Below are 23,593 nucleotides of genomic sequence, written 5' to 3' on the forward strand. Positions count from 1 at the left end.
TGACGATCTGTCCTCCAGCACAGCATCCTCTGCACTCCATCGTCTGAGACATTATTGAGCACACTGTCAGTTGGGGCTTTGTCCTTGATGTTTTCATGCATCTTGAATGTTTCATCCAGGATAGTGGCTTCCATGCTAACTAGTCCTTGCCCTCCTTCCTTATGGCTAGCATACAGTCTCTTGAGATGGAATCCCCCATGTTGGAGAGGAGCTGTCTTTTTTTTTTTTTTTTTTTTTATTCAACTTGTCCTGTCCAACAGCTGGGCAGACAGATGAGAGCTGAGGGCCTCTTGTGCTGGATATATTTTACTTTAACAAGAGGGGTTATTAATTTTCAGACAAACCAAAGGTATGTCTGAATAAACCCCTTTTGTAATTGAGGCCAAACTTTATTAATTTCAATCATGTCTGAAAATCTTTGGTGTTGGACCGGACGGAAAAGGAAAGAGGGGAAGAAGAGAGACGGACGTTAGAGAGAGGGGGGGTAGGGGGTGATAATAGGAGGGGAAGGGGGATAAGACCATGAAGCAGCATAAAGCAACAAGTTTACTGGTTGTTAATCATTATGGTAAGGTTCAAATGTAGAAAAAAAAAAGAAAAGAAAAGGGGCGGAGCCTGTCCACACACACACTCAAATGTTATAAACACACCTGCTAGCTGCAAAAATGTCCACCTGTCGACATGTACACAAAACAGATAGTGTTCACACGCATACTTATGCCTTAAAACCAAGTAGTGTGAAATATTTCAGTCATTCAGTCATGCAAACTGTTAGTGCAAAGGTGAGCTAACACCAGTTCTCAGGTTAGTGTTTATGTTCTTCTAAAATGGATGGTGGAACGTGAAAAGAAGGAGGGAGAGTGCCCAGCCATCCCCACCCCAAGACCCCCACCGCAGCAGCAGCGGCAGCCGGAATCCCCCCAACGCCACACGGGAACCGGCAGGGAACAACCGCCGCCCTGGGCGACCAAGCCCGCCACCCAGGCCAGGGCCAGCAGGGCCGCCGCAAGGCCCCCAGAGCCAGAGGCCAGGGACGCACGGAGGGAAAGAGAGGGCCGCCCCAGCCCAACCAGGAGAGCAGCCCCCCCGCCGCGCCGGGAGAACCCAACGCAGGGCCCCACCGGAGAAGGACGCCCACAGCCCCAAACTAGCACCCCACCACCACCCAGGAGTTCCGGGCATCCCCCCGCCCCAACCCCAGGTACGAGCCAGGACCCCCCAAGGGAGACCCGCTCCGCACTCCAGGCAGCCACCCGCCCGGCCCACGGTTGGTCCAGGGAGGAGCGAGGCAGGGGCCCGCCGCCCCCGCCCAGGAGGGGGGAACACCGGGGAAAAAAGAGGGCCCACAAGGGGTGTTGTAAATATGGCCCGACCAGGCTCGGCCACAGTTGGAAATTTGGCGGGGCCCAGCACTCAGGAGCAAGGACCAGAACCCACCCCCCAGGGACCAGACACCCCCGGCTCAGATGTAATGTGAACCCCCCCACCACGCGGAGAGAGCACCACCGGGCCCAGGAAGCCGGCACCCCGGGGACACGGCCGCCGCTGCAAAGGGGCCCGTACCCCCCACCAGGGAAGAAACAGGGGACAGACGGACCCAGGTCCCACCTTCCTTGCAAAATGTGTGTTTGAAAGGGTGTGTGTGTGCATGTGTTTGTGTTTATGTTGGGATTTATATATTGAGGGGGGAGGGGTGTGTGTACTAAGGGGGGTGCGGTTAAAATTGGCGGGTAGGGCACTAAGGGGACATCTCCTGATTACTCACAGTGACGTCCCCTCACCCTCCCCACCAAGGGGCCCTAAATGTCTAAGGTGCGGTTAAAATTGGCGGGTAGGGTGCTAGGAGGACATCCGCTGCTTGCTGGCAGTGATGTCCAAGCACCCCCCCTACCAAGGGCCCTACATGTCTAAGGTGCAAATAAAACCGAAAGAGGGGGGGCCCACTCCATACGGCAACCACAGGAGGGGGGCCACTGCCTAGTAACCCCCCCCCCCCAAGGCTCATCGCAGGCTAAGCCCCCCACCCCCTCACCCTATTATGAGGTTATATGAGGAAGGGGGTAAGTTGGGGACAGATGATAGACTGTCCCCCGGTGGTCAAACAGCTGTCCCCCCCCCCCCCCCCCCAACAAGGGGGCCAGGCCCACCCAGCCTCGGGGCCCCACCCCCGGAGGCGCAGACACCCCAGGAGCTTTCGCGTCTTAACATCTGTGGCCTGTATCTCTTCCTTTGGCCATCTTATTATTCCTGCAGGGTATCTGATAACTGGCAGTGTGTAACAGTTTACTGCCAGGGTCTTGTTCTTGCCATTGATTTGGCTTCTCAGGATTTGCCTTAAGGCCTGTACACACCGGGCAAATATTCGCCATGCAATTTCATTCCCTGACGTTAGATGGCGCTTAATGTAGAACAGAAATACCCCCTGTACACAAGGTGGCGCTGCGCAACTTTACGCTTCTTAAAGTCGCTTTTCACTCAGAAGAAGAGAGCAAGTATTTACACGCTTGTCAGAATCAAACAAAGAAAAGATCAATATTTCCAGCACCAGTAGCTCTAGCTCCAGTTCCAGCGATGAAGAAATTATTGTTCTGTTGAATGATGAAAGACGCCAGAAAAGACGTCGATTTTGGGTACATCCCATACTTACGAGAAGAGAAGAACATGAGGAGTTTTATCGACTGGTACAAGAGCTGAAAATGTATCATGAGCGTTTTCGGGGATATTTTAGAATGTCCGTCAGTGAGTGCATCTTCTTCGTCTTATTTCTTCGCGGCAGTGTAGACGCTACTTGGCGTATATCTTCTTCGCCGTGACGTATGTGTGCTCAGCAAGTTGTGTTTTACTGTAACTTCAGAAGCTCCAGACACGTGTCCAAAAGCGCCATTCTCATTGGTCGTATAGTTTTTGACGCGGCGCGTCAAACCAAAAAAACGAACCCGAGGCTTTTTTTTAAAAAATGACGCTTTTATGCGTGGCGTTTTTCGCGTCGGTGTGCACACTCACATTGGTGCCCTTTGTTTAATCACGAGGCGTTAAACGTCGGTGAATATCGCGCGCAAAATTCGTCCCGGTGTGTACGGGCCTTTACTCGTTGGAGGTATTTGGCTGTTAAGACTTGCCTTGTTGCCGGCTCCAGGTTGCCATTTTCCTGAGGAGTTCCAAGGTACTTATAACATTCCTCAATGTCTGCTATTGCTCTATGTTGACTTTGTCCATAGCAAGTCCTGTTGACAATTTGGCTGAAGGCCCGTACACACCGGGACGAATATTCGCCAGGCGTTATTCGCCAGCGTTTTTCGCCACGTTTTTTGTGTTCACACCCAGGCGATTTTCGCTGACGGTGAGCCGAGCGAACATGCAATTTCATTCCCTGACATTAGATGGCGCTTAATGTAAACAGAAATACTCCTGTACACAAGGTGGCGCTGCGCAACTTTACGATTCTTAAAGTCGCTTTTCACTCAGAAGAAGAGAGCAAGTATTTACGCGCTTGTCAGAATCATACAAAGAAAACATGAATATTTCAAGCATCAGTAGCTCCAACTGGTACTTGGTAAGGGGATATTTAAGAATGTCCGTCATTATTTCTTCGCGGCAGTGTAGACGCTACTTGGCGTCTAACTTCTTCGCTGGTATGTGTGCTCAGCAAGGCAGTTTTGTGTTTGAGCGCCCCCAAGTTGTGTTTTACTGTAACTTTAGAAGCTCCAGACACGTGTGCAAAAGCGCCATTCTCATTGGTCGAATAGATTGCGTTAAACGTCAGCGAAAATCGCCGGCGAAATTCGTCCCGGTGTGAACAGGCCTTTAGGGTGTAAAGTCATATCCAGAACAGTAGTGGGGACAGAGCGTCGCCTCGGTACGTGCCATATTTGATTAACACTTCTGCAAGAGTCTTACCACTGGCTTCAAGGATCAAAAAAGTAACAAAAAGTGTGTCAATGGCTGCAATATGCCTGCTTTGTGCTGCACATCTTTTCAAAACCAGGTTGCAAGTTTGTTACTGCAACTCTCAGGTCATGCTCAATATTGAGCCTAGCTCTGTTCTTTGTTTTCAAAGTGGCAACAGTAGAAAATCTCAGAAAGATAGGACATAATATGGACACAGTATGTCCACAGCCTTCTACCCTATTAGAAGATGCTCCCTCACCACACCCAGCAGAATTCAGGGAGTGTTTGTGCTGTAAACTTCATCCTCAGGGTGGAGTCTGACGTGATTTCAATGAACTGATCCTCCTCAGTAGAGCTCAAATCAGCAGCTGCTGTGTTAAATGGATCTCTCAGCCAAATATTGAGCACTGGTGTCTGGGAAATATTTGAGAAAGAATCCTGGCAGGGAAAACATGTACAGAGTGAATAATCCTTTATGCAAAGTATAAATAAATTAAATAAAGGAACATTCATTTTGTATGTTCTCAAACTGTGTGGCCCTCCTCCCTGGGGGGGGGGGGGGGGGGGGGGGGGTACGATCTCTGACTGTGGTCGGAGGCCGCAAGGGAGATCTTCCTTCAGGGTTCACTTCCTCATTAGAACCCTCAGAGCCTCCAGATTGGGTTAAACAAAAAGAAAAAGTCTAAGTTCTTTAAGATAAACTTTCTTAATTACTTTTTTTCTTGACTCCAAAAAGGGTGACTGACTGGGCGTCTATGCGCTCCACACACTCACCCCCCCCCCTTTCCTGCAGCATGCGAGATCAGACACCCTGGTTTCAGCACACACACACACGCACACTCATCTCACAACACATGCATTTCACTATTCTTCAACAAATCTGATCACAGTTGCAGGGAAAGGCAGAAATTGGTATCCAATCCGTACCGGTGGCGTGTGCGAAATCCAGGCGGCATTACCGCATTACCGAGGTGCAAGACACATTAACATTTAAGTCATAACCAACAACAAATTTGGTACAAACTTTTTTTTTGTTAGCTGTGTTAAATCTGTTTGGGTTTTCTCCTGATGCTCAGGTTCGCCCTTAAAAAATTACCATTCATTTATCAATGTTTCATGTTTTTTGTTAAAGGATAAATAAGATAAAAAAAAGTTTTATTTAATGTTTGTGGGGTTTTCTAATGGTGCTCAGGTCCACCCTAAAAAAATGTAATCATTTATCAATGTTGTTGTGTTTTGTTAAAAGATAAAAAAGTAAAAAAAAAAGAAAAAAAACGTTTTGTTTTTGATTTGTTATTTAGGTTGACTATGAGTAAAAAAAAGGTTAAAAAAGAGTGTGTGAATGAATGAGTGAATGATGAAATGAATGAGTAATGCAACCACAAAGGGGAACAATCTAGTGCTCTCTTGTGCCGGTCCCAAGTCCGGATAAATGCAGAGGGTTGTGTGAGAGAAAAAATGAAATTGAACATGTCAATCACAGAGATGAATTGATGTGTGTGTGTGTTTACATATATGTATATGTATGTACACGCACACACACAGTAACTCATCGTGTGTTTACATACATATACATGTATGTACACAAATACAAATACCTGTGTACATACATGTATATGTACAGGTATGTACCCACACGGCAAGGCACAGGGAGTGGATGAAGTCCACCTTGAGTACCCCCTGGTATCTTTCTAGTTTCTCATGTTCCTCCTTCTCATGTTCCCATCACTTGGTACTACCACATCCTCCACAACAGCTTTCCTCTGTTCTTTATCGACTGCAATGTCCGTTTGGTTCACCATTACCATCCTGTCTGTTTGTATCTGGAAGTTACGGTTTCTTTTGAAGGCATAGCAACACTATGTGAGTGTCCAATCATCATGACAAATAATACGTTCACATCACACAGTTGTGTAAACTTTAAACCGTGTGCTATCCTAGGCACTTTAACGTTAGGAGTTGGGTCATCTAGAACCCACTAGACAGTGCTCTGAACCTTTTTTCTTCAATGATTTGTGATCTTCACTGGTGTCCATTGATTACGTGTAATCCTCTCCACCTTTATCCACCTTTGTTATGGCAGGGAGAACACATCAATGCAAGGGTGGGGTCATGTAAGATAGCACAAGGGTTAATTGTTCTTTTGACCCAGATGTCCCCTTAGTGAAACTATTTTCAGGTGTTTGTCCTAACAGTCCTCGTCATTGTTTTTGATTTTTTTAATTTTTTTTTGTAGAACATTTCTAAGATGTGCTCCAACAACCATAATCCTGTCCCAAAGATGGTGGGTTATCTAGACAAAGAAACTCTCCTGAAGAGGTGTCTCCAAAGAAAATGATAGAGCTTTCTATGTCCAGCACTAACCAAACATTGGACCCAGTGACTGACAGCAGTAAGATGATTCTAATATTTGTGTCCTCTAAGAGAAAACAAATTGATTACTGTACTGAGGAGGACTATTGAAAAAGTCAAACAAACGAAAATTAAGAAACATACCAAAATGTGTTTTGGTAAAATACACCAAAGGATAAATGTAAAATGTTTGAGTCCAAATCTTTTAAAACTCATTGTCTGCAAACCTCTGTGTGTTCATCATTGAAAATATTTTCAGACGTTTAACCCTTGTGCTATCTTGGATAACCCCACCCTTACTTTGACGTGTTCTCCCTACCATGACAAAGGTGGATAAAGGTGAAAAGGATTTCATGTAATCCATGGACACCAGTGAAGATCACAAATCATTGAAGAAAAAAGGTTTAGCGCACTGTCTAGTGGGTCTAGATGACCCAACTCCCAATGTTAAAATGCCTAGGATAGCACAAGGGTTACTGTCTGAAAACCTAAAAAAAATCCTATAAAAACGATATGCCATTTTTATATAAAATTAAAAATGTCTACATATTTTAATATAATAGAAAATCAGTACCTCTATTGAGCACAAATTATTCTGTAAGGAACAGAAAATGGTGAAAAAGAAGTTTTGTCCAAAGGTTTGGCAAGTTTTTGTCATGTTTGCCAGATAACATTTTCTTTGTCATGATTTGCAAGAACCGAGACAGACCCAGACGCTGGAACCCAAAAGGAAACACGGGAGATAGAAAAGTTACAAGATTCATTTTCCAGGATGCCGATCCAATGACGAGGATGGCGGCTGGAGCAGCAGGTGAGTAGTAAGTGGTGAAACGAAGTGAATGTGCTGGGGCCGCGCGCATGTGTGTAAGAAAGAGGAGAGAGCGCATGCAGCGTGACAGGGGCCAGCGGAAGTGTGTTGGGGGCGCGCATTCATGTTGTGTGTTACAGAGAAAGGTATGAGGGTCCGAACGGGGAAATGAACCCCGAAGGGGGATCCGCCTCCGGCCTTGGAGACACGCACGCGCGCACGCACACACACACCTATTTAGACTATTTTCTCTCCATAGCACAATGTCTGTAGGATCACATAGGCAGGGGCTGACTTACCATTAGACATAGGTGGGCTACTGTTAGGGAGCCTGGTCGGGCCAACACTACAACATTTCTTGTGGACCCCCTCTTCCCCTGGGTGTCCTCCTCCTGGACGGGGATGGCTGGCCCCTGCCTTGCTCTCTCCTGGACCAACCGTGGCCAGGTGGGTGGCGGCCTGGAGCTTGGGGCGGGTCTCCCTTGAGGGTCCTCCTGACTCGTACCTGGGGTTGGGGTGGGGGATAACCAGAACTCCTGGGTCGTGATGAGGTGCTCGTCTGGGGATGTGGGCGCTCTTCTGGGGCGGGGTTTCGCGCTGGGCCCTCCCGGCGGCTGCTCTTCTAGTTGGGCTGGAGCTTGCACTCTCTGTCCCCCCCATGCATCCCTGCTCTCTGGCTTTGGGGGGTCCCTAGGCGGTCCTGCTGGCCCTGGCCTGGGTGGCAGATGTGATCGCCCAGGGGGCGGTTGTTCTCTATATGCTGCCGTGTGGGTATTGGGGGGTTCTGGCTGCCGCTGCTGCTACGGCTTGGGTCTTGGTGTGGAGATGACTGGCACTCTCCCTCCTTCTTTTTACATTCCATCATCCATCTTAGAAGAGCATAAACACTCATTTGAGCACAGGTGTTAGCTCACCTTTGTGCAAATAGTTTGCGTGATTGAATTAAATATTTCACACTAGTTGGTTTGAATGCATATGTATGCGTGTGGGAACATTATCTGTATTGTGTACATGCTGACTTGTGAACATTTTTGGAGCCAACAGGTATGTTTGTGACATTTGAGTGTGTGGACAGGCCCCGCCCTTGTACACTTATATTACATCTGAACCTCACCGTAATGATTACAACCATCCAGAAACGTGTTGCTTTATGCTGCTTCATGGTTTCTCTCCCCCCCCCCCCCCCCCCCCCCGATAATCACCCTCCTATCCCCCCCTATCTGATATCCCTCTCTCTACCTCCCTTCTTTCCTTTTCCTTCCGGTCCAACACAAAAGATTTTCAAATATGATTAAATTGAATAAAGTTTGGCCTCGATTACAATAGGGGTTTATTCAGACATACCTCTGGTTTTTCAGAAGATGCATAACCCCTGGTGTTAAAGTAAAATATGTCCAACACAAGAGGCCTTCAGCTCTCATCTGTTTGCCCAGCTGATGGACAGGACAAGTTAAAAAAATAAATAAAAAAAGACAAAGGTTGCCAACACTTTGGGTCCCTGAGCTGAACACTAAAATAACTTTTTCACCCATCATTACTTGACTCTTTCATAAAAAAAAAACAAAAAACACCCTGAATCACTGAAATGGCAGAGGACTGATCATGTGAGAGAGTTTTGACATTCCCCACCCTCTGCAGCCATGGAATATTCCAGTCAATGGCAAGTTTGCCAGCAGAGAATTCAGTGTTGCCAGATTGGGCAGTTTTCCACCCAATTGATCGGTTTGTATTCCAACTTTGCTGGTAACATTTTCTTTAGGTGAGTGGGTATAATTTGGGTGGGTTTGGGATGAGTACGGCAGCTTTTAGTTCCTTATTGAAATATGTTTCACCCATTACGTGCAGTCAGGGGAGGCAGGTAAAGCAAGGCCTCTCCCGTCATCAGTCACCCCTGCCATTCTTACATGTATAACTACATGCTCAGCAACAATACTCAGGTAACGGGCCCAAAGTGTGCCAAAATCTTTTCGCCCACACCATTACACCACCAGGCTGAACCCTTGATACAAGGGAGGCTACGTCAATGCTTTCATGTTGTTGGCGTGGAATTCTGACCCTACCATCTAAATGTTCTGGCAGAAATGGAGACTCATCAGACCGGGTAACATTTTTCCAATCTTCTAATGTCCACTTTTGGTGAGCCTGTGTGAATTGTAGCCTAAGTTTCATGTTTATAGCTGACAGCAGCGGCACCAGGTGTGATCTTCTGTTGCTGTAACCACTGTCGGTTCTTTCAAGACCCACTCCAATGAAACTTGCGTTTTTGATGTTTTTAACATGTTCTGGTGGCATTGTTCTGGTGATGGAGGACAAATGTAAAGAAAATTACCTTAAGATTGCATTTTTCCTTTGTATTTTTGATAATCACTGTGAATCAGCAGCAGACGAAAAACATGGCATTTAAAAAAGATCATATTTGTGACAAAGAAAATTCGCTGGGCAGGCCACAGTCTCCCTGGTCCGCTCCATTCTGATGCATGGAGCGGACCAGGGAGATGACTAGATCATCTGATCTTGTATCTGGCTTTAAGCTGTCCGACTGGATAGCTCCAATTTTGCTCGCCATTTTTGTTAATGTTAGCTTGGGGTTATAAACTAGTGGGAGTGTGTGTCAACAGAAGCAATATGGGAAGTGGGGGCGGGGTTTCCCCACACCAAAAATTTTGCCCACAACTCAGAAGTGAATTTGTAATGAACTCTGCAGAAAGTATCCTAGAAAACAACACAGATTTTTTTTTTATTTTGGCAAAATTGAAAGAACACTGGGAACACTTACTATAGATCAAAAGATGATCAAAGCGGGACTTTAAATGTATAATCCGTTATACATTTAATAATTATTAATATTATTTTTACATCATTAATCTCCATAAGTTTGGTAAATTAGGTAATCATGGGGTCAAAACAGCTGCTCAGGAACATTAGGTTGACACTGACAATCATCGTGCTGAAACAATTTTGTCATATTCGTGTAAATTCTTGTTTAGGTAAGAATGTGATACATTTCTTTTGTTTTCTTGTTGGGTGTAGATCAAGCAAGCATATTTCACCTTGCAAAAAAAAGCCAAGTATCACTCTTTATGAAGCCAGATCTTCTTTTTTTATTTACTCCATCTGGCAATACACAGAAAAACCAAACATCTGAGACATGAACTGTTTCAACCATGAAAATGGGAAAGTGAGGGCACACCAGTCTTTGGCACTTTCTATTCTAAGCAAACATGCTGCTTACAGATAACCATCTGCTCTTTTTTTTAAACAGAAATATTAAAATACATTTGACAATGGCAACAAGCAAGTCACATATTTTTTTAAAACCTTCTTAACACGTTCAACATAGTAAAAGGTAGAAAGGACCTGTGCATATCTTGGGAGGAAAGGGTTGCTTGGTTGAAGAGTACTCTTTTATTTGTTCTCCATAGGCATGATCTGTACTTTTCTGATGCTGGGGCCCTCCTAATAATGATTGAAAACTAGCCGATTCGATTTACAAAATGTTGCTGAGTGAGTTTAGTTCTATTTCTGTGAGTGTCTAATTGCAATTTGCCTTCCAACCACATCAAGTTTTATATATTTTAGAAATATCTGCATTATCTTTAAATTACACTATTTTCCAAACCATTTATTTATACAAGTGATCCGATCTTTGTGATTGGTCAGTGATTTTTTTGAATTGCAATATTCTGTACTGGTCCCTTTTCTGTGGAGGTTTATGGACTTTCACTGGCATAAAAAAACCACCAATAAAAAACAGATTAGTAATCATAAATGTCTGAAAGACGCACGGTCATGGACAAAGGTTTGTATCCATTTTGTCATTCAATTCGTTTGGGGTGTGATAAACATAAAAACTAATATCCTTTGCATGGATCTCAGTCAGGCAAATAGAACCTTCAAAGGATGATAGCATTTTTACTTTTGTTTACTGCAAACAAAGGTCAAAAACATTTTGAAACACCCAGTTCCGTGTTTTCTGGTGGGATTGAACTATTGCTCTTTTCCAAGAAGTGTGGGCTTGTTTTACAGACACAGAGCTGTGAAACAAACCCACATCATCAGCCCTTCGCTGCCATGCTTCACAGTTGTAATGAGGTATTTGTATGTTTTTTTTGGTTTTCACCAACATGAAGCGGTGCATGGCAACTGTGCATCTCCTTCTTGAACTTGAGCCTTCAGGACATGTTGTCGGAAGTTTTGTGGTTTGTGCTTTAAACTGTCCTGAGGATAAAGATGAAGAATGGAAACTGCATTTTTATCTCTTTCTGGTTTAATTAGGTTAACATAAACAATAGTTCAATAAGTTACATCCTATTGATCTTGTATTTGCCTCAGTTCGATCATAAGATTTGAAATAGGTTTTTGCACACTTTCACTTAAAACGAAACAGAATTCAGATAGGACTCTGTACCCTTTGTCCATGACTGTATGTAGGCTGAATTCACTGCTTCATGACTCTCAGAAGAAATCTGCCATCATATTTTAGTCAGGGACTGATGGAGAGTGAAAACAGGCCAGCTTGTAAACTGAAAATCAGTCATTGTGTGACAAAGTTTACCATTCAAATGAACTGCACCCTGGAAAAACCTTTTTTTCTTAGAAAAGTAGCGTAAAAACAAGTCTACAGTCTCTAATGGTTTCACACAAGGGATGTGAGAACAGAGGAGAATGTATAAAGAGCTGCTCTCTGGAGAACACAGTGGAACGTTCCTCCGGCTCACTTTAAGTCCTCAGACTGAAGGAATGTAGAGAAAAAAAAACAATCTGGAAACTAAATTGACTTCATAGACATTTTCCCTTTTTTCCCCCTTTGTCATATTTTCAATACACATTACTGACTAAAAAAATGAACAAACACATAGTGTCAAAACATTACTTTACATCATATGTACACACAAAACATGTCAACAAATATAAACACTAAAAATGCTCTTAGGTCGTACCTGTGCATGCGTTGCTGCAATATTTCAGCTTGTTATTAACATATGATAAGAGTATTGTTGGTGGGCTTCAGCATAAGGATCAACACAGTGATCAGATGGTCTGCCTGCAGTCAGTTTGACCTTTGTGACCTCCTCTATGAGCGCAAGCTCCTCTCTGCTGTGACTCCGCTAAAAATCCATCACATAAACACATGTGATTATGAGGTTTTTTAATATATTGGCTCTAAAATTTGGCGCTTGATAAATAAGGAGGTGGTGAGACTTTCTATTAAAGTAAAAAAATAAATTAAAGTATTCCTATTATGATCCGACCGACTGCATTCCTTCAGAGAGCTACACTGCTCATTCGAGCCATGCATTCCTTCATCACCACAGATGCTTCAGCACCAAAAACTGTAGCCAAGAAGAACAGTTCTTCCACCAAAAGAACAATTTGATTTGTTTAATCTGTGTCTGCATCTGTGATGAACACCCTAGAAACGGTTTGAAAAATGACGAAAACTCAAAGTGAACTGATCAGAACCTCGTAACTTTTGAGACTCAACTTTAATCCGTGACACTGCAGATACTTTTCATTATTTTTTAACAGCGAACCACTGTGAGGTCTGCCAGGGCACAACACGCACTGGACGTTCAAAAGTGGTCCAACCCGTCTCATGTCAGAAGTATAGTGAGATGCCATTACAACGATCAGTGATTTCATTTGTTCAATCTGTGCAGAATGTGAAAAAAATGGTGTAACCTCAACAGATTTTTACAGGTTTGTCATTATGATGCTGCTGATCATGAAGAAAGCCAGAAAGATGCAGGAGGATCTGAGAAAAACAAGACAACTGAGATGCAGAAACCAGAAACCAGATGCAAAAATAATATACCGGTATAGAGAGACTGATAAGCAGCCATGAGTTGGAGGTTCTGTTGGTGGCGTAACCAAGATATTATACAGGGCCAGAAATCTAGTTAGAATGCAATGAAAAAACAGAAATTCAGCTTTTTAAAAACCCACAAAAAAAGAGCCACTATATCGAAATGTGTTGATCTGGCTTAATAAACAGACAAGAAGGCCTTCATTTCTGTGATCAATGATTTGTAATGCATTATAGATCCATCTGGACCTATGCTCAACATGTTCTAAAGTGTATTCTAGTCTTGTCATTTTTAGAACATGATACAATAACTCTCAGCAAAGCTGGACTCTTCTCTTTTTATATCCATTTTTATGTGAAGTAACTATAACAAGTTTCCTGGCATGCCTCAATTTTATTCTGCTGTGTTGATATGTGTCTATGAAGCTGGTAAACATCATTATTGCAAATGTATGTATGAAAGGGTCAGCTGATTTTTTTCTGTCATGATGCATCTGTACACAAAGTTTATGAAATACCTAAGGTAAATATTTTAGGGAAATTTCAAAAAGGATCAATAAAAAAACTACAGGAATTACAGGATGAAAAACTATTGATCACAAGTCCGACTTGTGGGTCTTCAGGTCAAATTCTGCAAAAGCTGAAGTTTTTTCACTAAGTGTGCAGAATTAATTGTTTTATGAGATGGCTCAATTAGATATTTTATATATGCATATATATTATAATGAATTAAAATAACAAGTGCACCATTACAGTGTCTAATGTGCATTTAAATGGTCCTTTACATGCCTGAAACCTGGAAGGACTGAGATAAAATCTTCACATTAAACAGAGAACTGTGGTCCCAAAAAGAACTTGAACGTTCACTATAAGGAATGTTTTGATGAATAGAACAAATTATTTAATCCTACAGAAAATGAGGAGGACTAAAAAAAGAAAATCACTTTTTAAAGGAATAGGTGAAAAGAGCAATATGTTTGTTGAGGATTGCGAAGACTTGACTGATGACAGAAGCTAATGACAAATCTAGAGAATTGGAACCATCTTGATAAAATTATGTGATGCATGCTTTTACAGAAGTATGTGGGGGCCTAATTATGATACAGAGGTAATGTAACTGCATACAAATACTAGAATCCACAAACAGATGCTTTCTTTCTTCATGATGTCTCGGGCAGCATTCATGGAGCTCTGACGGATAAAATGGGTTCAAAATATTTTCTAAAATTTGATCAAAATGATTGCTCAGTGAAAGTGCTCTATAAGCAATATGCTCTAGCTGTTATTTGGAAGGCAGTGGGAATAAGATGTGCTTAGACTCAAAAGTTTCACTAAAGTACTTCATGTGTTTCTTTGACTTGGATGCCCTCCTGGGCTTGTGTGCTTACTTTCTGAACTTCTCCTAAAGGTGTGAACTGCTTCGTCACTCCTGGACTGTAGGAAAGCGGATGTCCGTCACGTTTCACCTGCTGTTCACCTAAAAGATCAGTTTCCTCAATCTGAGCCTTCCCTGAAATCCTCCTCTGTGGTCCCTCTAGAAACGTTTGACCCAAAACTAAAAGAATCTAACCTTTTCCAAAGCAACAAGAGGCCCCAACCCTTCAAAACCACAAATCAAGAAACGACTGATCACTTCTCTTTTAGGAGCAAAGAAATCAGGGTGTGGAAATGGTATAGCATTCGATTGCTCAGGTGTTCTTACAGAGGCCAGTGAGTGAGTGCACAAAAATCTACATACAGTTTTAGATATACAGTGCATTAGAAATATAAAAGGGCAGAGTAAGCACAACGAGAACTGAGTAATTGTGGGTAATTTCTTGGATGAAGTCCTTTCTGCTGCTGCTGCCCTGTTTGTTTGCCACTCAGCTTCTGTCACTGCATGAATTTTAACGCATTCTACTGCTGATTTTCTTTTGAAATAATAATTATCATAGATCTGGTGAAATGATCCAGCATGATCTGAGTGTAAGTGCTCATCACTGTTAAATAAGATAATAAACCATAGGCATAGAAACTGACTGGCTTGTTTTGATGCTCCTCTGCTCTCCTCCATTCTTGGAGAACAGAGGACTTACAGGCTGCTCGTGACCTTATGGATCTAATATATTTTACAAGCTCGACACTATAAACAAATATAAATTAAACATCATAAACATTGATACCAACTTCTTTACAATGACCAAATTAAATGTATTTGATTTAAAGCTGCAGTTTTTAAACTAATTAGAAAATTAATTTGTGTGCAGCTTTTGATTTTTCTTTATGAGCTGACTTTTTGGTGGTCAAAATGTTTTTTTCTCTTTACAATAAACTCTCATTCTATGTGTATGTGATATGGTAGCTTTCAAAATTCACTAGATGAGATTTGGGGGTTGAACAGGTTTTTAGGTTACCTTTGCAAAAGGGAAGAGAAATAGCGGGATTGAGTTCAGCTGGAGGGCTCTGGCAGTTGAGTCTGTGTGCACACACGTGCCTCCTGCCCTTTGAGAAGAGGTCAGTAGGCTTCCAAAGAATCCTCCCAGAATGAGCTTTGCACGTCCAGCATGGCTGCCAGCTCTAAAATTTGCTTCTGCAGCAGGCTGCTTTCCACCGTGTCCTGCTTGGGCAGCTCCGGGTAAGACTCAGGGAAACTCCGGGCCTCCTGTGAATGACACATGCACAAAGTCCGTGAATCTTCTGACGTCACCACTTTGTTGAAAGCATTTGTGCATGTTTTCTAACAGTGTACACTCTAGAGTCAATAATTTAAAAATACTGTTTGAAAGCAATCACCAACACCAGCTAACAAAACACAACTGAAGAAGGCAACATTCAGCAAACATTTTGCTAAAAGGGTTTTACCCACAATGCATCTTTGCTCACTGGGCTGTTCTAAAGCTACGTTCACACAACATGCGTTCCATCAACCTCTTCCAATGAAAAGTCTATGTGTTTATTGTAGCTACCCATGTTTCTATGGCCGTTTTTGGGCTCTACGTACAAAACGCGTGGCCACTGAACGTGCGTTAAAAGTTCAACCAGGCTGAACGTTGACCAATCAGGAACTCAGATTTGGTAGTGACCTGTGGATGGCATCCCTTTCATTTGACTTAAGTGCCAATTGCTTTAAAATTGATCGTGGAGGAGAATTGAATAATTGCGGTTTGTTCCTAGCTGGAATTACATGACACCAAGTCTTTAATGCTGTATATTGGATCAGAGCGGTGGCAGAAAACGCCTGGAGCAAAATTCCCATGATGTGCACCACTTTGACATTTTGCACCAAGTTTATTCCAACATGCGCTGGTAAACAGTAGAAAAAGAAAAAGAAGCCTGCTTGTCTAGTGTGAACATAATAGGTTAAATGTGCTTTTAGCATGTTCTTGAACACGTGCCACATGCCTGGTGTGAAAGTAGCATGAGTTTTACCTGAGTGCTCCACCTCAATATTTAAAAAGTAGGACTTTTCAATGGCTCTAAAAATTTACTGGGGGATCTCTAAGCTGCTGTTTTTTGTATTAAACCAAACCGACTGCCAATCCACTAAAGCTTTTTAAGCAACCAATAACGTCCATCTATCCATTCATTCTGTATTCCAGGTTTGTCCTGTGCAGGCTCAGAGAGGTTTCTGCAGGAGTCTTAAGGTGCTTTTAACAGTTTTTAAATGTCTTAACAATCTTGCGCCTTCTTATTTATCAGATCTTTTAGTAAAGTATAAACCCTCGCGGACCCTGAGATCCTCTGGCACTGGTCTTCTAACCATTCTGGTTGTAAAAATCAAAACCTATGGAGAGGCTGCTTTTCAGCACTATGGACCCCTCTGCGGCTCTCAGGTCCTCTGGGAGCCGCAGAGAGCATTAATGCTTTTAAGAAAAGGCTCAAGACCCATCTTTTTAACCTGGCTTGTAGCTGATTTTTCACTGCTTTTATTTACTTATTTAGTTATTCATTTGTATGTATGTATTTATTTATTTTGTTAGTTAGTTATTAATTTATTGTTATTTATTTATTTATCCATTTGATCTTGTTTTATGAACTTAAACTAGATTTCTGTTTAAGACGTAAGAAAACAATGTTTTATTGTTTATTGCTTTTATCAATATGTTTACTTTTTCATTCTCATTTTTATTTTCATTTCTTATTTCCGGTGCTTCCTCAGTTAGGACCACTCCTTCTGGGTCGGCTGCTGTTCAGCCCCTGCAGCTCTAGGTGGGAACCTGCATCACTGCTTAGCTGTGGTGGAGCGGTCCCCGCCTGTGATGCTGAATTTGGCTGGTTATGCGGCTGTTCACAGAGAGGGAGGTTCCAGTTATTAGCGTTTCCAACATCTTGTTTTCATGCTCAGCCTATTTCTCATCGTCTTTCCCCATCAGTTAAGGGGTGGGATGTGTGAAAGGAGTGGGGGGCTGTGTGTAGGTACGGGGAGGGGAGCCCTATTTTTTTTTTTTTTTTGTGCTTGTTTTTATATTATTTTGCTTTGTTTTAATGTAAAGCACTTTGTGTTATGCTTTTATATGAAAAGTGCTTTATAAATAAAGTTTGATTGATTGATTGGTTCAGGGGACGGTTTGCATCCTGGACGGTTGGCTGGTCCATTCAGGGCTACATTTAATTGAGTTCTCAAAACTGGATCAATATAGAGTGAGCAGAATTCTTCTGCAGATAAATGTCTCCGCCAAAAAAAAGTCTTAAGAGAAAGAATTTTCGTAGAAAAATCTGCAGATCTCATGTTTTTTGGTTACGAACAAGCAAATAAAGTAAGGCATGTTTAATCATTTTCAAATCTGCATTTTCAAGATACAGTATTCTTTTTTATGAAGGGGATATGCCTGAGTATTTCTCAGCATATTTTATGGTTAATTTACGGTTCCATTCTCATTTGACCCATAATTCTTTAGCTCTTCATTTACCAAGTTTCTCAGTTCTCGAGGTCAGTTCTCAATAAGATTTCTGGCAGTAAGACTTTGGAACGAATTCTGTCATGCAATAAAAACCTGCAATTCTTGAAAGTGGTGTAAAAGATGTTCAAAAAAGCATATTTTGTTTGATAAATTTCTTCTTGATTGACAAACATGTGACTGTTTCTCATGGGTCAAATTGGTTTTTAGGCCTAAAAATCCCGCTCACTTATGTGCACTTTTCTCTCAATGGTATTATTTTATCGATCGTATATTTATGTTTTCTGCTCTTAATTGGATTTTATTTCTGTTCTTAAACATATTTTGCTACTTGTGAACTACTGGTATATGCTTTGTCTATTTTTTCTGAATTTGTTTACTGTAATTTACGGATTATAAGCCGCTACTTTTGTCACACGCTTTCAACCCTGCGGCTTATTCAATGATGTGGCTAATTTGTTTATTTTTTCTAACAGCCGCTAGGGGCGATCGAACAGAAAGGGTAAGAGGGAGACAGGGGGAATTAATGTAAATTGCTGCTTTGTGAATGAATGGCACGAACAGACCCTCATCATGGAAAATGCAAGAAGAAATGCAAAGGACGCAGCTTTAAAGTTAAAAGCAATCGTTAAAAGCAGTGTGAAAAAATCCACCATCACCAACGGATTTGGAAAAGCCGGTCTGCTGCGTGACGGAGAGGACAGCGCAAGCTCAGAAGTGAATTTGCCTCAGAGTGACACCGACAGCTACAACGAAGGAAACACAGAGAGACTGTGTGGCGAAGACGTTCTGACGCTATTCCAATCCGACACTGAGGAGGAAGACTTCCATGGTTTCAGTGCACAGGAGGCGCGTGCCAGGCAGAGGCTATAAGTTACTGCTGCTCTCAGTGACTTTTACCAGTATGTTTCTTTTAACCAGCCCTGTTAGGGCTGTTACTACCATATTGCTGCTGTGTTACTGCCGCGTCACAGGCACTGTTTGGGAAAAGGCTGTGACGGTTTGGGATTTTTGATCACCGCGGTGATGAAGCAGCAGGAGTTGCGGTGTCGCGGTTTACCCCCCCAACACAAAATCCCCCGCCGCCCACGACGGAAATGAATACCGGTACAAGTAATAATTACAACGCACTATTCTTTATTAACAAATAACAGTCACAACTAACTATCTAACTAATAATAATAATAATGGATTGGATTTTTCTGCGCTTTTCAAGACACTCAAAGCGCTTACAGTGTGTCCATTATTCATTCACTCTTCATTCATACTTGGTGATGGTAAGCTATGGTTGTAGCCACAGCTGCCCTGGGGCAGACTGACAGAGGCGTGGCTGCCAGTTCGCGCCTACGGCCCCTCTGACCATCACAGGGATCATTCATGCACATGCACACACCAGTGGAGCCACACTGGAGGCAAGGAGGGTGAAGTGTCTTGCCCAAGGACACAACGACATTTTGGCTGGTGGGAGCGGGGATCGAACCGCCAACCCTTCAATCATTGGACGACCCGCTCAACCACCTGGGCCACTGTCGCCCCTAATGAACTAACTATATAGGTGTTGTAGAATGAGTGTGTGTATGTGTGTCAGCGCACTGTGTGTGTAAGAGGAAGGAGCACGTGCAGTGCAAGACTGAGTGAGAGCGCTCCCTCTTGCGCTGCACGCCCTCACCCCTCCTTCTTACACACGCGGCGCGTGGTTTCAGCACATACACATTCTCATTCTACAACACCTTTCAATGTGGGCACATGCGGCTTATATACAGGTCCGTCTTATGTATGTACAAAATGTTTTATCCTCTAAAAATGTAATGGGTGTGGCTTATAATCAGGTGTGCTCTATGGTCCGGAAATTACGGTATATTTAAAAAAAAATGTTTTATTCAAAATATGTCTGATTGCTTTGGGTGGAGGCCTTGAATAAGCCATTTATGTTTTTTGCCTCTCCCTGAACTGTACTTGATTTTCTTTTCATGGACCTTTGTTGTGAATTTTATTTCTGCTAAACAATAAACCAAGCTAGATAGAGCTGAAGTTTTTAATCGTTCCTCCAAATTAAATGTGGATCAAGGATTCAAAAATAGCCATGATCTAATTTAATAAGAATATGAAGAGATACCACAACACAGCAGGGCCAACTGCTAAAGAGCTCCTGAAATGGAACACACATGGTGAATCAACATGACTGAAGCTCTCCCAGCTGCCGCTCAATGAGGCCTAAGCAGATATTAACTGGATTCTTGCAGCAACATTTACTTACCCGAAAAAGCTTATGAAGTCTTAGCACAGCTGAACAAAATACAAAACGGATCAGGAGTAACCGCAGGAACTCGTCACCGAAAAACTGCAAAAAGGCTTGATCTGAAAAGATAATAGTGCACAAATGTATTGTATTGATTCACATATTCATGAGAATAAAATGATGCAAAAATGACAATTAGGAAATGAAAAGCTGAGAATATTGTGCAAAATATTGGAACGTGACAGCTGAAATGTTTGGGGGTAAATTGTTAAGATCAAACCTACAAAAAGAAATGGTGAGTGGTAAAAATACACACACACACACACATACACAAACATGTATATATACATATACATCTGCATGACACTTACTTAAAATATTTTTCTTCAGCCAGAGAGCCCCTATGGAAGGGTAAAGGCCACATATGACTCTGAGCCCTCAGTTGCAAACCCCTGACCTAACCTGTGAGACATTCATTTCATCCAACCTCTACCTGAAAGTAGCTCAGGGAGTTCAGCAGCCACTGACTGGATGGGGGAGAAGATATTCAATTTCACAGACATTTTTCTTAGACAAGTACCCCAATTCCCCCCATTTCCCACAATTGTGAAAAAGTTGTTTCTAAGATAATTGTCCCCTAAATGCTAAGAAATTTTATTTTATCAGAATTTTCTGGTGCAAAAAATCTGTTCGAGCATCTCCAGATTCACTGTGACTTAGGGCTGCACGATATGAGGAAAACTTGCGATATGCGATATTAGTGATCAATATTGCGATAACGATAAATTTGCGGTAAATAAACAAATAGAAAAATAAACAAAAACATCATTCCCATTTGATTGCAACAGTTTAAAAATTATCCTCCAAATGACCCTCATCGACATGGGGGACAAACGTCAGGGTGGCTAACCCTGGTCCTCAAGAGCCTCAACCCTGTCTGTTTTCCAATTCTCCCTAGACTGCTTGATAATGATAACCAAAATCAGGTGTGTTCAGTCAATCAGGATGTGAAATCACTTGAGTCAGCCAATCAACAGCAAGCTGGTTAAGGAGAGCTGGAAAACAGGCAGGGTTGAGACTCTTCAGGACCAGGGTTAACATAATAGGCCTCCATCTGATTGGTCAACAAAGGGAAGGCGTCCATCTGATTGGTCAAAGCATAAAGGGATTTATTTGATGTGTTAAATGCTTCAAGCTGCTAGAAGATTGTTTTAACACATTTTGGGTTTGCGATTTATTGCGATATTCGCCGTCTTTTGCGATATGCATATTGCAGAGCTGGATATTGCGATAACGATAAATTTGCGGTATATTGTGCAGGCCTACTGTGACTCCTCTGATGGGTCTGTCTGGAATGTTCTGTTCAACACAGAACTATCCCTTCTTGAAAATACTTCATTTTTCCATCCACTGCCTCCCCACTGAATACTGTCTGCTACTTTCCTGAAGAGGATCTTTCACTTTGCTAAGCTAACCATCCTGTGGGTAAAAGCTCCATATTGCTCTCATAAAAAACAAATTTAAACCCAAGTTCCTTCTATGATGAAGAGCTATTTTAAGCGGCCTTTCCTGGCCTAAGTCCTGTAAAAAAGTCTTCAACCTATTCCAGCTGTAGCCACATAGAAAATCATGTTGGATGGATTTCAGTCAGGATTCGACCTCAGCACAGCAGAAATACTGTTTACACTTGATCCAAATGCCTCCTCTGATAGTGTGGATCATGAGATTCTGCTCGTTTGTCTTTAGCAGGACATGTTAAAACTGAACTCTGAACTGGTTCATCTCCTTTTTCAATGACAAGAAGTCCTCCGACTCTTTACTAAAGAGCCAATCTTTTAAACTGGGTTTAACCCTCTAAATGAATCAAACTTGATAACAGCCACAAATACTTTTTTAATGTTTGATCAGCGTGAAAAAGAATTCTCATTTAGCATGAGTAACAAAAGTTGCTCGAAAGGTATGACGTTTTGAAACAAAGTACCTATGGTCCGCGAGCGAGTTATCATCTGCCCAATGTCACGGAAGACTTTGCGTAAAAAATCTTGAGCCCTCTCCCAAATCCCCCGTTGGATGCTGCTGAGGCCGCACACAGAGGAGAAAGCCAGGAGTGGGCTGTAGAGGAACAGCGTGAAGAGACTCCCGCGCTGGGACTGATCTGAACGGTCACAGGGAGACACCGAAGAAAGATCAGGACAGAATTCATGACCAACAGTCATCAGGGTGCTTTATTAACTCCAACAGGTAAATGGTAAAATGGTGTATACTTATATAACGCTTTTCTACCTTCCTTAAAGGCCCAAGGCGCTTTTTAGTCACAGTCCCATTCACCCATTCACAATCACACACTGATGAAGACACATGAGAAGGCAGGGTGAGAAACCTTCAATCGTCCCATCAGAGGTTCACCGCTCTACCAGTGCACCGTTGCTGTCCAGTAGGCCACCCGCACATAAAAAACACTTCATTTTATGAACATAAACGCATCCTAAAGTAGTGTAATTGAAAAGCAAGTCTGAGGAAAAGACTTCAGAACTGCATGAATACAAATTTCCTGTTTTTTGTCTGAAAACAGCAACTCTTTGTCAGAATTATTGAACACAGCTCAAGTTTGTAGTGGAGCATTCAGATGGCCTTTCCATCCATTTCTTAACTCGCTCACACTCACATGCACACATAAGGGCTATTCAGATTTTCCAGTTGACCAGTTGTCTTTGGTCTGTGGAAGAAAGCAGAAGAAAACCCACACATGCACGGGGAAAACATGCCAACTCCAAACAGCCGGGTTTCCTCATTGTGAGGCAATAGTTCTAACCACTACACCACTGTGCAATGTCAAACTATTTTAAACAATTTAAGAAAAGAGATTGAAGATGGTCCCTTTGTGCAAAGCTCACCAGCATTGATAAAAGGATTTTCATAAATCGATATGAAAAATCTCTCATTGTTACAGAGGAAATGAAATGTGGTTTGATTTTGTTTATCCTCCTAGGGGAGAAAGACAGACACAGTAACACGCACCTTGTACAGTCTTAGGGTACATGGTAGGAGACAGCAGGCACACCAGAGGCTGGCCAAACAGATTGGTGAAATTCTGAAATTCAGAACAGCAGATTACTCATAAATCAATACAGATGGGAAGCACTATGTTCCACCGTGCAGTCAGACAATGCAGAGCTGACCCGTGTTCCCCGTTTCCTACAGACTTAGGCCTTGTGCTATCTTGTGAGGTCCAGATGACCCCACCCTTACATTGACGTGTTCTTCCTTCCATGACAAATGTGGATAAAGGTGGAAAGGATTTCATATAATCCATGGCCACCAGTGAAGATCACAAATCATTAAAGAAAAAAGGTTCAGAGCACTGTCTAGTGGGGTCCAGATGACCCCACAAGATAGCACAAGGGTTAACCCCTCACCTGTTCACATACCTTATAGGCTGCACTGTTGGAAGAGTCCACGATGATAAAAAGGGGCTTCCGAGTGAAAGGGAATAAATCTCCTGGATGAAGGCTGAAAGATTGTAAACAAGTAAATATCATCTGTGTCTGAGTCAGAGAAATGCCCGCTCCAGTCAGTGTTTCTGTCTTTGTCAACACACTGAAATTTGAAAATGTTTGACTATG

At 42.5% G+C, this 23,593-nt stretch overlaps 2 protein-coding genes across 2 annotated transcripts in view; one reads left to right on the plus strand and one right to left on the minus strand.

Moving 5' to 3' along the window:
- Window positions 1-3,306: 3,306 nt before the first annotated feature.
- LOC101167971 (stomatin) overlaps window positions 3,307-23,593 on the plus strand; it is a 267,426-nt gene continuing 247,139 nt past the window's right edge. The window contains exon 1 of the mRNA XM_078955879.1: window positions 3,307-3,325. The gene's annotated coding sequence lies outside the window, so the exon portion shown is untranslated. The remainder of the gene's footprint in view (window positions 3,326-23,593) is intronic.
- The window catches only part of scai (suppressor of cancer cell invasion), a 36,208-nt gene continuing 22,740 nt past the window's right edge, over window positions 10,126-23,593 (minus strand). The window contains exons 13-17 of the mRNA XM_004075063.5: window positions 23,399-23,480; window positions 22,989-23,061; window positions 21,952-22,125; window positions 19,989-20,089; window positions 10,126-15,495 (exon numbers count right to left, since the gene is read on the minus strand). Coding sequence (XP_004075111.1) covers window positions 15,349-15,495; window positions 19,989-20,089; window positions 21,952-22,125; window positions 22,989-23,061; window positions 23,399-23,480 — 577 coding nt within the window. The 3' untranslated portion in view covers window positions 10,126-15,348. The remainder of the gene's footprint in view (window positions 15,496-19,988; window positions 20,090-21,951; window positions 22,126-22,988; window positions 23,062-23,398; window positions 23,481-23,593) is intronic.

This window comes from Oryzias latipes, chromosome 12 (assembly GCF_053564925.1).
Source record: "Oryzias latipes strain Hd-rR chromosome 12, Olatipes_Hd-rR_3.1".
Lineage (NCBI taxonomy): Eukaryota > Metazoa > Chordata > Actinopteri > Beloniformes > Adrianichthyidae > Oryzias > Oryzias latipes.